Raw genomic sequence first — 16,352 nt, forward strand, 5'->3', positions numbered from 1 at the left:
TGACCAAAAGCCGGTGCGAGCTCATTGACAACGAATGTCGGAGAGCTCACCGCATCGAATGAACAGATGCATGCAGTTCTTTTCAGAACACGCCATAATATTCAAGCGATTCTGAACAAAAAGTGTTTTCTCATTAAAGTCAGGCGAAATTCAACTTGCGATGAAAAAAAATGTGCGAAAAAAAAAGTTTCACCATCCGGGATTTGAACCCACGCACCCCCACTGCATGTCGACTCTCCGGAGCGACGCGTTAGACCGCACGGCCACAAAACAGCGCGGAGTGATACACCTCTCTTTATTTTTTTTCTGCGGACTACTTCCGTACCCTTCACAGCGTTGCACATGATGTATGAAATGGAGTGTAATACGCACGGCTGTCACCTCCGCCCTACGTCTTCCACGGACGGTTAGCGCGAAACGTCGCTCCTGGCCACTGGTACCCACAATACAGTGACCGAATTAATAGAGGCTCAACGCACCAACCAATTAGTCCGCCTGAGTCAGACAGAAACAGGACAACGCCTACTGCGACAGCTACGTCTCAATCCACCCATTCCCACCCCAACAAGTCCTACACCTTACATGATCTCTCTGCGCACTCAGGATCACATATATCAGAAGCCCCTACCGCGCAATATGAGCGCTAGTCTCCATCATGGTAGGCGGCAGGCACGAGCGAGCTATTACACGAAAACATACAGCAACCGCTCCGATATCCTTCATGTCGAGGCGGTACAAAATTCGAAACCAGGATATTTCACGGCAGTCGCAGCCTTGGGGGCCGCCGCCACTATCCGGACTAATTCGCCCGCAGAAGCGGAAGGAGCCGCCATTGCACTTTCTCTGGCCCACTCCGACATTGACAAAAACGTAGCCGAAATTTGCAGATTCCCAGGCCGCGTACCGCCACTACCTAAAGGGCGTGGCGACGCCGGCAACACATCGTATTCTTTCCACAGTCACCTTTCTCGACCAAACGGTTACTCTGTCGTGGGTCCCTGGGCATGCCTCGATCCCCGGTAATGAGCGCGTTCATGCGCTGGCCCGAGAACTCTCCTCCCGGACCCCGGATGATCAGGCACCCAACCCTGCGAAAGAGGCTACATCGGTCCTGTATACATATCATCAAATTACAACACTCTACAAACTCAGCCGCATGACACTGCCACCACCGCACAGTACCTTGTCGCCCTCATCCAGCGCCACATGGCGACAATTACAGACAGGCTGTTTTATTCCCCCCCACCGTCTCTCATGCTTTCACCCCACCTTTCCTCCTGATAGTACCACCTGTGGCGTGCCAAGATCTACACTTTTCCACTACCTTTGGGTATGTCCGTTCCCAAAGGCAATACCCCCCATCCCCAATCCCACTCATTCTTCCTGGGAGGCTGCTTTACGGACCGCTCAGCCCGTCGGCCAGAAATGGCTGGTGGATCGGGCTTTACGTGAAGCGCAAGCCCGTGGACTCCTGGACCAGTAGGAGACCACCCTGGAAGATCTTTTTTTGTAATAAAGTTGTTTCCATCCATCCATTCACTAGACGTGCCTTCGTTCATTCGAAACCATCGCGCTGGCATGATGGAGGGGTTAGCGTGCTCGCCTCGCACTGCAGAGACCCTGGTTCGATTCCCCAACACGACCAATGTCCTACTCGGTTTTATTTATTTATCTGGTCTGACTAGAAAGGTTAATTAGGCTAATTTGTTAATTAAGCAATTAACTAAACTCATTCCCACTTGGAACATCACTATAAGATCCCTTTAATTGGTTGCTTGGTACTCGCCAAAGTACAATTGGTCCCGTTTGAAATTCGGCCACTGTGACGTCACGACCAATTCGACCAATTGAAAAGCGTGACATTTCTGTCGACAACTTGGGCTTACAACGATGAGGCATTAAAGGCTTCCGCCTTAAAATATGAGAGATACGCGGCGTTCTGGCTTTCCGATCCTTTGGTCATGAATGGATATTCTTTGAATGTCCATAATAAGTGAATGTCGATATATGCGGATGTGATCATTCTCTGCGTCGCAATCATAGTTGCCTGGGAGTCCTCATACCGCACCTGGCGCCCTGGCGCAGTGGCTGAGCGACGGGCCACTGCGCTGCAATGGCTGGTGCTGTCATCACTAACTGAACGACCACCTGTGGAGGTGGGCAGTTTCAGAGTAAGCAGTACACACACACGCACACACAACCGGCTCCATCCCGCATTCTGTTGATCAGCTTAAAACAAAACAGGCTTCAGTGAGACCAAATAACAGACATAACGGAGAAATGCGGGGAATGCCGGTTACAACTGCTAATTCACTGAAAATCAATCTACGTATACTATGTTCCTTGAAAAAAATTGAGGGGACACTTACGCTCTATCATAAGGATATGACGCGATAGCGATCGTATATCGAGACTCTCGTTCACTATATACTTAGATCCCTGGCAGCCCTCATAGCTGTGTGGCGCAGTGGTCCAGCGGTTAAGCGCTACACCACTTTCCTGCGACAGCAGGAGCTCCCAGCGGTGGGGCTTGCGCGGCCCAGATTGCTTTTCCCGAGTGATCAATCATTAATTTAACTGCCCCCTACCAAGGTTAACAGTTGTGCGGTGGCAGGCTGCGATGATGCCAAAGGGTCAGGTGACCTACGTGTCCCACTTGCATCCCAGGTTGTCCTCTGGGGACACCCTGCAAGATCCTTTCCGTAATTTTTCGCTCACAATGCCAACACCTGGTTTTCTGATGAAGTTCACGTCCCCACTGGGCCTCGGCCTCCTTTACTCCGCCGCCCTGGACAGAAGGAGCCTATGCCTACTGTATGACCGGGCGGTAATCGATACCCTCACCTCCCGCATTGGAGGCGGATGCCCAAACCAGTAGGCACCAATTTTTTTTTGTGACATCGAATTTGTTGCACGCGTTTATGCACACGGACGGCCTAGGAAAAGGTTATTTACAAAGCAGCCAGCAAATGGTGGCGGCGCGCTGCGGTTGTTACATTGCATCTAATTGTTTGAAAAATTACGTGTCCACTTAAAACAGATTTTGTGCTAAATTTATATAAGAATACATACTGAAACACCTGCCATCAACATACAATTGTCATGAACGCCGACAAATAAAAAAAACTTTTTCCGACCTTCAACGCATGCGTCCCACGTCCCATGCGAAACAACCAAACCACCAAAGAAGACGCAGACGACGTAGAAAAAATCTCCCGCTTAGCAGCTCTTCAGCGGCTGGAGGTTACAGCAGAGTCTCTCCTGAACCCAAGCCATAGGCGCAACTGTAATCGTTATCCTCCACGTTCGTGGTCGTCCACTTCGGTGTTCCACAGGTCAGTACGGTCTCTAGGTATTGTATCCTCACTAGTGGGAGCTTCGGCGAGGGCTGACACGCAAACTGTGCCGGTGCTTGTCCCCAGAGGCATAACAGGTAGGATTTCATCTACTTGCAGGGAATCGACGTCCATCCCGATAAGACAATGCCCCCAAAAGAGGATGCGAGTTCGGACGTGGGCCCCAAATTACCAACTGCTTGCCTCCTCGAGGGCTTCGTGGGCACTGATTCGCGAGCCCTGATTCAGGAAAATGTGTACGTCATCTTGGGCCACGGATGGTTCCAGCAGTCGGTGTTGCTGTGCACCACCCTCTCCGTAATCGTGGTCCTGATGCACGCGTTCGCCTACCGCCTCATCGGCCGCCCCGTGGACCACTGGTGCCAGCCGCCTTCGGAGTTCCGCGACTGGCCAGTCCGGCAGTGGAAGAACGTGGCGATTCCTGTGCTGGCCGACGGAAGCTTCAGCAAGTGCACAGTATACAGCCCGCCAGTTCCGGTAAGCCAGATGGATTATTCTATTTCTCTCAATATTTCTACCAGCTATATGTTAGTTGTGCGAGCGAGGTTTCCTCCTTTGCCGCTTTTTAAGCCTGTCTGTCAAGGTACTTTTGTCGCACAGCAACTATCCTGTGACTGCATTTTGTTCTCTCTGCCTCTCTTGCGGGCACCTCCGAAATGTTAGCATCTTACTCACGGTAACATCTACGTGCAGGTTTAATTTTTACAGCGTATGTGTGATCATCATCGTCAGACACTATGCGCACAGCAGGGCAAAAGCCTCTCCCATGCCTCTTTAAATAACCCTGTCCGTTGATATCTGCGGCAGTTCTATCCCCGCAGACTTATTATTCTTATCAAGCCAGCTCTCGTTCTTCCGACCCGTGCTACGTTAGCCCTCTCTAGCAATACACTACGTTACCTTTAAGGACCGGCGGTTATCTTGTCTGTGCATTACATGTCGCGCCCAAGCCGATTTTTTCTTGACAGCGCCCACAAAATGACGAGGACGAAGACGAGGGTAGACTCAAATACACTCAAGCACTTCTCTGTGTCTTTTCTGATCTTCGTCCTCGTCGTTTTGTTGCGCGTCGTCTTTATCTTAAGCTGAACGCGTTTCGTAAGCCTCAACATTCCTACCCTATAGGTGAGCATCTACATGGCGTAGGTGTTGTCTGTATGTGAAACACTAAAGCGCTTCACATTTGGCTCAGCAGTCATAGTATTTGATAGATGAAAAATTCGCGAATATATATGTTACCTCGCTGGGCTCGCGTCATTACACGTAATTATGACGGCAAGTTGTGCACAAAATCCTTTGGCTAACCGCCAACAGCAGATGTCGCAGTATTCAGTTAGACATGACTTCCGTTTCCTTTCGGCAGCCGGATAATGGATAGAAACTGCACGATGCGGTAAGAATGCACAGGTAGTTCAATATAGGCTCTGTCACCATCAGCCTGACTACGCCCACTGGAGGACAAAGGCCGCTTCCATGTCTCCCCAATTAATGCTGTTTTTTGCCAACTGCGGCCACCGTACCCCCGCAAACTTCTTAATGTCATGAGCCACCCAAACTTTCTTGCGCCCCTTGCTACGCTTGCCTTCTCGTGGAGTCCACTCCGTTTCCCTTAAGGACCAGCGGTTATCGTGCCTTCGGAATACATTCCCTGCCCAAGGCCATTTTTTTTTCTTTTGAGGGCGACTAGGATGTCATTAATATGCGTTTGTTCCCTCACCCACTCTGCCCGCTTCTAGTCTCTTCACGTTGCACCTATCATTTTTCTTTTCATTGCTGACTGCGTTGCCCTTGTTAGCCTCCAGGTTTGTGCCCCATAGGTGAGTACCGTTAAGATACAGCTTTTTTATGCTTTTTCATTGAGAGATATTGGTAAAAATCTATTCATCATCTGAGAGAACCTACCTTATGAGCTCCACATAATTCCTATTCTTCCAGTTATTTCTCTCTCATGATCCAGATCCGCGGTCACTACCTGCTCTAAGTAGGTATATTTTCTTTCTACTTCCAGCACCTTACTACCTATTGGCAACTGCTGTTCCCTTGCTAGACTTTTCAGAATTACTTCGGTTTCCTAGATGTTGATTTTTAGAACCACCGTTCTGCTCCGCTTGTGTAGCTCTCTGATCATGCTTTGTAGCTCATCTAAGGGGTGACATAGCAAGGAATGTCATCAGTGAATTGCAAATTATTTAGGTAGTCTGCATTAACTCTTATCACCAAATATTCCCAATCCAGGCATCAGAAGACCTTCTGTGAACCTCTCGTGAATAGCATTGGCGATATAAAGCATCCCTGCCTGATACTTTCTTTATGGGAATTTTATTGTTCACTTTATGGAGGACTATGGGAGCTGCACAGTCGTTGTAGATATCTTCCAGTATTTTCACATAAGACTCTTCTACACCCTGACTTCTGCAGTGCCTGTATGACTGCTGAGGTTTGCACTGAGTCAAATGCTTTCTCGTAGTTGACAAACGCAATATATTCTGCGCATTTCTGTACCAACTGATTGATAGTGTGAATAGAGTCTCTTGCCTAGTATCCTTTACGAAAGCCTGCCTAGTCATTTGGCTGACTGAAGTGTAAGGTTTTCCTGCTTCTGTTTGGGATTACTTTAGTAAATATCTTGTAGGTAACGGTCAGTAAGCTCATGGGTCTTTAATGTTTCAAGTCGTTGACCTCTCGCTTCTTATGTTCTGTAGGTATTGACTTTTGTAAAATCTGACAAATTGGCACTAAGCCTCACAATGAGTAGTTTGAAAGGTAATTAGTAATGTTTAGTGGCTTATTACCTAATTAAGATTAAATCTAGAGCAACTAGCGTCCACCAAAGAAGCCATCTTCTTCCTGAAAAGATTGGATTTCAAATCGAACTCCCCAAATTTTAGGAATATATATAAGTGCTCGTTGAAACACCCAGTATAGGAAAATTATTATGACTGTTTTAAACTAAAAGGGACACGGAAATCGAAAAAGCAACGCAAACCATTTATGACAAATGAATAGCTTAGGATTATTAAGAGCAAGGGACAGTTGTACGCTAAGTTTATCCAAACAAAGAATATCTGTGGCCTTCCTGCTTTTAGAAAATAGAGAAACCGTGTACAAACTTTCCGCAAAAATACATATTTCACTGGCGCGAACATAACAAATTAGCGAAAAATAGCACTCTCCACAGAGAGGAACTTTATGTAACAGTACGTGGAAAAACACTCGATGAAAAGGAATTAGCAGAGAAGCTTAATGAACACTATGTGACTCTCAACATCGGAGCATCCCCAGTCGATAAGGGTGAATTTGAACAATACACAGGCGCACGTAATTTTAAAACAATCTTTTTGAACCAACAGCTTGCGTAGAATTCTACTCTGTTTTTATGTCGCTGAAAAATAGTGTCACAAAATTTGGCACAATTTTTAAAATAGGAACAAACAGCGCCGCGCGGACGCACATCGCCTGCGCGGGTCGTGAAACGGGGGAGAAGGAAACCCTGGTGAGCCGTGAAAGTGCAGCTACTACCGAGGTAGTAGGCAATGAGGAGAAGGCCAGCCTGACGCTTCCGTCAGAGGGCACCTTAGGGCAGTGGCCTGAAAATGAGGAAAAAAGTTGGAGCTCCAGCGAGAAATCACACTGCTGCATGCCTGAGAGTTGCAGCAGGAACATTGAGGAAGAGCGGTCCAATTTCAAAGAGTGCGAAAACTCCGACCTCGCTGTAGATGCGGAGAGCACTTCATGTGAAACGCAGGAGTCTGTTTCGCGTGAACTCTCGGGCAGCGAGGAGGGCTTTTCCTAAGAGCAAGGCGAGGAAATTGGTGCCCATGACGAAGGCGAAGAAACTTTTGCCTCTGAGGAAGGAGTAGGTGCAGTAGAAGGAAAGCCTTTTTGCGACTGCACTGAAAGTGACCAACTGAAGCAAGGAATTGGCAAAGAAGAATTCATAAGTGGGGAGAAAGATTCTCCAAAGACTCCTTAGCCAAGCTCTGAGCATTGCGCTCGAAGAGTAGTCAGAAAGAAGAAAAGAAAAAAAGGACTTGGAGGTGAAAGCGCAGCCCTCGAAGAACAAAAAAAAGCCGGACAAGTGGCTTCATCGCGAGAGAAGAGCTCGGATGACGCAATTGACGGTGAACGGGGCTTGACCCGAAGGAGAATGTGGAAGGAAGTAAAGAGGAGTATAAGCGAATCGAGCACTGCCGATACAGGTGGAATGGAACTGCAAAAATCCCGGAGAAAATTCAGGAAGAGAATGGACAGAAAGAGAACTAAGCTGAAGACAGCTGAGTCGAGTCCAAGCCAGCTGCAGGAGCATCGCAGCAAAATGAGGAAGAAGCTGAGACGAACGAGCCCGCCATACAGAAAGGACTCCGTCTGGAGAAGGAAGCGCTTAAAGAAGAGTGCACCCCGAAAGGAAGGAGAACACGAGAAGTGTAGCCATCATGTGCGAACTGGGATTAAATTCCTTCGTAACCGACGCGGTAGCCACACGAATAGTGGAAGGGCTTGAAGTCTGGGCGCAAAACCACACAGCACTACGAGTAGGAAACTGGGCCCGAAAAGCGTTCGGAAGGGAATCCTCAGAATGAGGCGGAAGAAGACTAGAACGGGCGATAGGAAGAAAACAGAGTCGCGTAAGAAAGAGAATTGAAAGGGCGACTGGAAGCTTGAGCGAAACATTCCTGTTCCGAACCCTCTGTATAGGCCAAACTTGGAAGTATAGACGAAAGTATGCCTCGTACTTGTGTGCTGCCTATTTATAATTTTGTGTCAATGTGCTGCCGAACTAGGGCATGTCTGAAGTGCATCCTGTCTACTGCACTGTGTTCTTTATGTGGAAACATCAATGTATTGACCTATATATCTTCTCACATGCCATTGAGAGTTTGTTAGCCCATGCATGTGCGCGCGAATTTTGTAATTTGTGAATACTGTTGCACATGATTCTTAAAGGAAGAGGTCGAGTCACAAAATTCGGCGGAATTTTGAAAAGAAACAAACAGCGCCGCGCGGACACATCTCGCCAGCGCGGGTCGTAAAACGGGGGAGAAGACAACCCCGGTGAGCGACTAGCCTTGTGTGAGTGGCTGCCCCCTCCACCACCGCTCGCCGACACGACGCGCGGGAAGAGAATGAGTCAGCCATGACGTCGATTTTTGTAGAATGTCGGAGCTGCTTCTACTCAAAGCCGGCAGAGAGGGTTTAGTCTTGCGTGTGCTAAGATATGTTCTCCTCCTCTTCATTCGTACGTTGGCGGCGGCGTCACGACAGAAATTTCCAGATGATCCTGGAAGCCACTCCCGGCTTTTGACCAATCAGGGAAGCGCGCCCAGCGCGGCAAAGAGAAGGAGACTGCACGGCCGATACTATGTGTATGCGCGCGCCTCCATTGGCGAGAAGAACAGACAGCCGTGAGCAAAACCATATAAGAAGGGCGTTGACCGCCGTCGGTTAGCCTTTCTCCCCCTCCCCCCTCTACACCTATCGGCACGTCAGCAATGGGCGTCTTGGTTAGCGACCAGTAGATTGGCTAGTGCCATCCCTCTTTCCTCTTCAAATCATTCACTGACGTAGGTTAGCCCGAGCCGCCGCTTAAGCTTCATCGAAGCGCGCCCGCTCGACTCCCGGGACAACGCCACTCGCCCCCGCCACGGACCAACGAGGCAGCGCGCGCCAGTCTGCGGGACGGCATCGTCTTGAACCTCGGGTCGTCGGCCTGTGGCAGAGCCTGGTGAACAAACTGTGTTTTGTTTGTTTGCCTCTCTCTTGTGTTAGTGCACTTGAGGTATAATATCTCTTTTTTATTGTAGTCTTTCTCGAGTTCAACTTTGCACGAGTTGCATTGTTTTGCTAATCATTTTGTTTGCGTTTGTACTAGTGATTGTGAAATCCTCTCTATAATCTTGTTGCTGCATAAACTTTGTTTTGTTTGCAAACCTTTGGCTGCGACCCATTTTCTGGTGTGAACATTTGGCTGCGGCCCATTCTCTTGATTACGACCGGCGAAAGCTCGGCACCAAACGACCAAAAACCTCTTGGCACTTGGTAGCTGGTCGCCGCTGAGCTTGCCGCGCTGAGTCGAAGGCATCTCCTTTGAATCCGATCCCGCCACCTCCCCACGCTTAGGGATGTCTGGGAACTAACGCTGAGTGCGCGAAGTTGGGGTGACAAATAGCATGGCCCGAGATATTGATGACTTAGAAATTAAACCCATAAAACATGGTCTCGAGCTTTTGGCATCACCCCTTTGTTTCATCTTTAACCCTGTCTTGCAGACTGGAGCTTTTCAAGAAAACATGTTGTGTGCTAGATTGTGACCTGAACATAAATCTGGTGATAAAAACAATTTTTCAAATTATCGCCCGATTGTTGTGTTACCTGTTTTCTCTAGAGATTAGAAGAAGTTATAGGCAAAAGAGTACTTCATTCTTTGACGAACATGAGATACGATAACAATACTGCAGATTGGGCTAGTTGGTTAACATACATCTTGCAAAATTTTAGCGCGAAAAACGCGGACAGAAAGAGTAGACGACACGAGCGCTGACTAACAACTGGAAGTTTATTCGAAAACACGTAGAATTATAAAGGAAGAAAGTGCGATAAAATCGTTGGTCAAAAACCAAAAAAAGAAAACTAAACACAACAGTCACCCGCCAGCTCCTGCTATCAAGTGGGTATGAAATCTTATTTACAAAATTAAACATTATGGTTTCCGTGGAATTCCTGGGAAGCTCCTCAAATTTTATTTTATTCATCGCAAGTATTGTGTAGTAAATAATGAATGCCGTTCTGCTGTATTAGATATTGTATCGGGAGTACCACAGGGTAGTGTATTCGGACAAGTGCTATTCAATATCTGTATAAATACATCATGAATACTAGTAAGCATTGTTACATTATTTATGCAGATGATACTAGTCTTTTCTTCCAGTCAAGTAACATTTGCGATCTCATACATTTCGATAATATTGCGCTAAGCAAACGGCTACAGTGGACTGATATAACTGGTTTAGAAATTAATACCTAAATACCAAAGCCATTATTTGCACCTGTACGAAAAATTATTCCTCGAGATTTTAGGATAAATGTCGGGACAGAACAACTAAAACTTGTTAAAGAAGCTAAAACCTAGGGGATAACTGTAGACCATGTAGCAGGAAAGTTATCAAGAGCTTTTGGTCTGCTGAGTAGGTTTATGCAAGTGCTTCCTGTAAAATTTATGCTTATGCTCTTTAATACAGTATTACTCCCACGTATTAGTTACAGCAGCCTTATATCGGCATACACATCTCAGAGAAACATCAATAAATTACACCTTATACAGAAAAAAGCTATTCGCCATATAGCAAATACAAGCTACAACGTGCATTCAAAGGAATGTTTTGCCTTCTTTAATGTACTTCTTCTGCGGCACTTCCTCAAATATAGCCTTGTCATTGCCGACACGGAGGTACACACGGATGGGAGCAACGTCGGTCTTGGTGCCGTTCTATTTCAGCGGTAAAACGGTGCCGACAAAGTAATTGCCTACGCCAGCCGCTCACTGTCACGCGCTGCGTTGAACTACTCTACCACCGAAAAAGAATATTTGGCGGTCGTACGGGGGGCCGCTAAGTTCCGCCCATACCTGTATGGCCGACCGTTTAGTATCGTCACCGGCCACCACTCGCTGTGCTGGCTGGAAAATTTAAAGGACCCTCTCGGCCGCCTAGCATGTTGGGCATTACTCCTGCAGGAATTTGTTTTCACCGTCACCTGTAAGTCACGCCGGAAACACCGACGCTGATAGCTTGTCACGCGCTCTCGACGAAACTCCTCCAGAAGACACCACCGACGATGATAGATTCCTGGGAGCGGTCAGCACGTCTCAGCTCGTTTCCAGACAGCGTGCCGACGCCGAGCTGTGCCTGCTCATCGAACATCTCGAAGGTGGGCGCCCTGAAATACGACGGCACCTTGCGGACTATCATCGGTCTGCTTGCGGAGAGGGGTGCTTTATAAAAAGAACTCTGCTTCCAGTCCGACAACTTGCGTGCTCGTCATGCCGTCTGATCTACGGGAAGAAGTCCTCCTTGCGTGCCATGATAAACCGACTTCGGGCCACCTTTGTGTTAGACGCACCTTATCCCGCATCCGGCAGGACTATTACTGGCCCCTCCTCCCTTCAAGTGCCGAGCATTATGTCCGGACATGCCGGCAATGCCAGCGGCGGAAAAAACCCGCGTTCAAGCCTCCCGGACTTCTTCAGTGCATCGAGCCGCCACAAATACCATTTGATAAAGTCGGCACGGACCTTCTGGGGCCGTTTCTCTGTCTCGTCGACCGGCCACAAGTGGGTCGTGGTCGCCACAGACTACTTGACCCGTTACGCATAAGCGAATGCCCTTGCTCGAGGTACTGCCTCCGAAGTTCTTCACTTTTTTATCCACGACATCGTGCTTAGACGCGGCGCCACATCGGCCATCATTACTGACCGAGGCAAGGCGTTCACAGCCCTGCTCGTGCGTGACATATTAACACTTAGCCATACTTCGCATCTACCAACAACAGCCTATCATCCCCAAACGAATGGTCTAAAGGAACGGCTGAACAAAACTTTGGCGGACATGATCTCGATGTACGTGGACACAAAACCTGGGATAATGCCTTGGCGTACGTCACCTTCTCATATAATACCGTAACGGAGGAAACCACCTAGTTTACCCCGTTCCCCCTCGTGTATGGCAGGCAGGTCCGCATGATGTCAGTGCGATGCTCCCGTACGGCAACGCCGAGCTCCCCCTGAAGGAGGCCACTTCGTGGAGCAAGCAGTGCAGTCCCGTAAGCTGGCCCGCTTGCACATCAAGGACCAGCAATCCGCCGATGCCCGACACTATAACCTTCGACACTGGAACATGCACTACGCTCGGGTGACCACGTGTGGTTGTGGACACCTGTGTGCCACAAGGGGTTGTGCGAAAGGTCATAAATAGGTATTTTGGCCCGTACAGAGTCGTGCACCGCCTGAACAGCGTCAACTACGAAGTTGTCCCCGATGGAACTGTGGTCGTCGGCCCTCAGCGACAACGGCCCGAAGTCGTGCATGTAGTGCGCTTAAAGGCGTACTTTTAGCGTGACTGAGCATTGTGTTCACGCTATGTTTCGTACCTTTATCCCCTTACCCCACGCGCAAACTTGACACTCCCCGCATCTCAACTAGCGCGAATTGTTTAGTTCACCTAACCCCTATTCTTTTTTCGTCTCCTCCTTCTCTCCCTTTACATATCCCATTCCACATCGAGACGATGTTTGCTTTCGTGGAGCGGGGGGGGGGGGGGGGGAAGAATAATGCCACGCGCCTAGCGCTGCGCGTGGCCTCCGCGCTGAGTCGAAAACGACTACCAAGCGGTGGTGGGCTGTCGAGAAGCATGGGCTCTGTTCTGTGTTCTAAGACCTGGCTTGCTAATTAAAACAAGTCTCCCACTTTTGGTTTCTTCCCGACACCTACCTTCACGGCTCCTCTGATGGTGACAATATAAACAAACTCTGAGGTACAACACTTTTGTGAAGCTGTGTATTGACAGGAAAACTTTGGAGACACCATATTCTGTCAGCAAAAGAGAACTGTGGTCAATCCCGTTCTCCCGTACCTATCAAGGCTTACACAGGTTGCAGCACCACATGTCGAACCACTTAAATTTCTAAGGAACCGAAATAACAGCACAGATAACATGTCCAACAAAAACTGCAGAGTACCTTAGTGCAGAAAACACATCCGTGATTTTAATTATGAATTTCGTAATCAATAAAATTTGTCAAGAAAAAAAAGTGCGCTGTAGTCCTCTGTACTCGTTTTTTTTTATTTCGTTTGCTTGATATCGTTAATATGTGGACTTGTGAGCCAACGTAGAAATTGCATCCCGTGAGCGTATGCTTCGAAACAGCTTTGTAAATATGGTCATATTCCATGTTTAAAATTTACATGTGTTTTTGTTAAGCGAAAGGGCAGAATGTGTGTATGTGTGTGTACTCTCGACATTTGTTACTTTTGTGTTCTTTGCATAAGTAGATGTGGTCGAAATTGTACAGCCTATATTAGATGTGTGCCTGTTACCTTTTGGGAATATTGAGTTTCATGCAGGTCTGTTCGCCACCTAAGGCAAGAAAAGGGCAGAAGCCCTGCCAAGCTACTATGCCTGTAGCTTTTTGTCCCTGCCCCGAGTATTTTCTCTCTTCCTCCAGCTTAAAGCAGAAGGATGGCACTTAGTAAAACTTTGGTTTGATAACTGATTTTATCTATATCTACATATCACTTTTGCCAGCAGCCTAATTACGTAAATTCAGCAGTACTGCTCCTGGATTGTAATACCAGCCACCAATATCTTTATTTGTACTGTCGCATTCTATGCCAATGTTTTCAAACTCTTTTGTTTTGTCGTGAATTTTGCTCAAGCTTCATGTTAAGTTATTATTTAAATATGACCTTGTATCATCACACGGCATCGCTCAGCCCTCAAAATTTAATCTGGCTTCGTTTTCTTTTTCTTTTTTCGTTTCTCAGGACGATAACCAAGAGGAGCGCCACGAACTTCCCTGCGACCGATGGGACTACGACACAACGGATGTTAGTGACAGCGTCGTCAGCAAGTGGGACCTCGTCTGCAATCACAGCTGGCTGTACTCCACCTCCAGCTCCATGTACACGATGGGAGCGCTGTTCCTCGTGCCTGTGGCCGGTATAATGGCCGACCGCGTGGGGCGCAGGCCGGTCATCCTGGGGAGTGCCGCCACCATGCTGTTGGCCAGCATGGCGGCCAGTTCGACAAAGGCCTTGGGTGCCTTCCTCTTGGCCAGGATTGTCGTCTCCGCTACGGCCAGCACCACCACCGTGTTGAACTTTCTCGTTCTCTACGAAGTGACAGGAAACGAGCACCGGACACTGTACATCCTTCTGGCCACCATTGTCGGTAGCTCAGTGCCGCCTGCACTGTACCACCTGCTGTCGCTGCTCCGTCCTAGCTGGAGGCTGTCGCACGCGCTCCTCGTCGCGTCCACGGCCATTGTGCTGGCCTGGTGCTACTCCCTCGAGGAGTCCCCCGTCTGGCAGCTCGCCACGTGGAGAGTTCGCCAGGCTGAGAGCACCGTTCTGCATGCGGCCAAGTGCAACAGAGTGGATATAGCCAAGGCCAGAGCCACCTTCACAGCGCTCAAGCGACAGCTTGAGAAGCGGGAGACATCCTCCGGAGCAGGGACAGGTGGATCGGAAAGCATCTTCCCTCCGGCTTCCTTTCGCCAACGTGCCGCGTCTATAATTGTGTCCTGGTTTGGAGTGAACTTTGCCTTCTATGGTTCACGCATGGTCCGCACGAGTTTTACAACCCACTGGGCAGTATCGTCACAGCTCTTCAAAATTCTACTCCTCATCGCTACCTACTATAGCCTTAAAAAAAGAGGCCAAAGATTCACGCTCTCCGTTGTGCTGGCGCTGCTCTCTCTTTCTGGCGTGTTTCAGACAGTGTCCTACGAATTAAAGTTGACTATCGCGATGCCATTATCCTCATTAATGGTCTTAAGCGCCACTACTGCGGCTATGTGCGTCAACTATAGCTATGCCGGCGAAGTGTTCCCCACTGCTATTAGAAGCGTTGGATTCTGCATATCCTATTCCGTCGGCCGCGCGGGAGTCCTTCTGGCCACATTGATTGGCGCTTTCGGCGGACACCAGCGGGTATTAGCTTTGAATATTCTGATGACGGTACTGAGTTTGTTCAGCGCGGTGGCAGTTCAGTGGCTTCCCGAGATATTCTACCATCAAAAGAAAGACACGGATCCTGGCACGTTGGACGCACGGGAGCGCATGGAGGCCCTGAAGGCTTTCCTCGATCCATTTCGAGCATCTGAGAAAGCGGAAAAGTCAGGCAAGCCGGATAGGTTCCGGAAGTCAAAGCAGGCGCCGGCAAGCCTTGTTGCGCCTGCAGCGGAATGCGAAGCGACATCTGTGGCGCCGTCCCCTGCGTTAGCCACATGCCCTCCGCAAGGGACCGGAACGGCTGCTGAAAACCTTGTTTTGCCTTTGAGAAAGGGCGAATCATCTTCAAAAGCTAGTCGTTCGGCAGGCTCTACACAGCTCAAAGCTGGATCACGTTCACAGAACACTGGACCACCTCTGGTAAAGGCTACATCCACTTCGGAAGATGCCGGAGCTCCCCTTGAGAAGTTTGCGCAACCTTCGCAGGAAGTTCGATTACCTCTGGAGAAGTCTGCATCATCTTCGCAAGATTTGCGGGCTCCGCAAAAGGCCGCATCGAAGAGTAAGAAGGCGCGAAAACACAATACAGCTTGAGGTGCTGGCTTGAACTGAACATCAGGACATTGTGGTTCCGTATTGTTTCTTTGCGTATTGAGTTCTCATCAAGGAACAATTTCAGGTAGACTTGCTACGAATTTTCTAACATGTCGGCTGCTAGAACCAAAACCCACCAAAGATTTTGTGTTTAAACATTTTCGCTCTGATTCGCTTCTTGTGTGTTCCGCTCCTTGTCGAGAAGGACTACTAGTGGCGGGCCAACGTTCAGTTTGCTATCAGTATTTTTGTGAAGTGGCTGCTCTCTCGCTTACGGTTACTGAAGACAATCCCAATCGTCATTACATTGCTCCTGAACTACGCTTCGGTAGTCCTGTGTGCTGTTTAGCCATATTTAATTCATTGTAGAATTTAGTTTTTCTTCGCATTTTGAACTGCGTAAAACCCTGTCTACTCTATGCGTTTGTGTTTTATGACTGTTGCAGAACATTAATGAGAAAATTTTGAGGGAATATTAGATGCGTCGTTATGTGTTTTGGAGTAATCCGTGACAATAAGCAACGCAGTCTCAGCGCATATTGAGTCACCCAAAATATTACTTGCCTTGTTTGTGTTTGTACAGTGGACCATGCAGATTTTATTTTTTTTTATGATGGAGCTCGTCACTGGCGCCAGTACAGGTGCTTAGAGCAGAGAGCCGGTTGCTGGTGGCCAATGTA

The 16,352-nt window shown here is 48.4% G+C and overlaps 1 protein-coding gene across 1 annotated transcript; it reads left to right on the forward strand.

The window, feature by feature from the left end:
* Positions 1-3,461: 3,461 nt before the first annotated feature.
* Positions 3,462-16,126, forward strand: LOC149362374 (beta-alanine transporter-like). Its single transcript, XM_089568281.1, has 3 exons — positions 3,462-3,833; positions 13,891-14,584; positions 16,119-16,126. The coding sequence occupies exons 1-3, from the start codon at positions 3,483-3,485 to the stop codon at positions 16,124-16,126; spliced, it is 1,053 nt and encodes a 350-aa protein (XP_089424407.1). The 5' UTR covers positions 3,462-3,482.
* The last annotated feature ends 226 nt before the right edge of the window (positions 16,127-16,352 follow it).

This window comes from Amblyomma mixtum, chromosome 2, assembly GCF_055824585.1.
Source record: "Amblyomma mixtum isolate Tamu chromosome 2, ASM5582458v1, whole genome shotgun sequence".
Classification (NCBI taxonomy): domain Eukaryota; kingdom Metazoa; phylum Arthropoda; class Arachnida; order Ixodida; family Ixodidae; genus Amblyomma; species Amblyomma mixtum.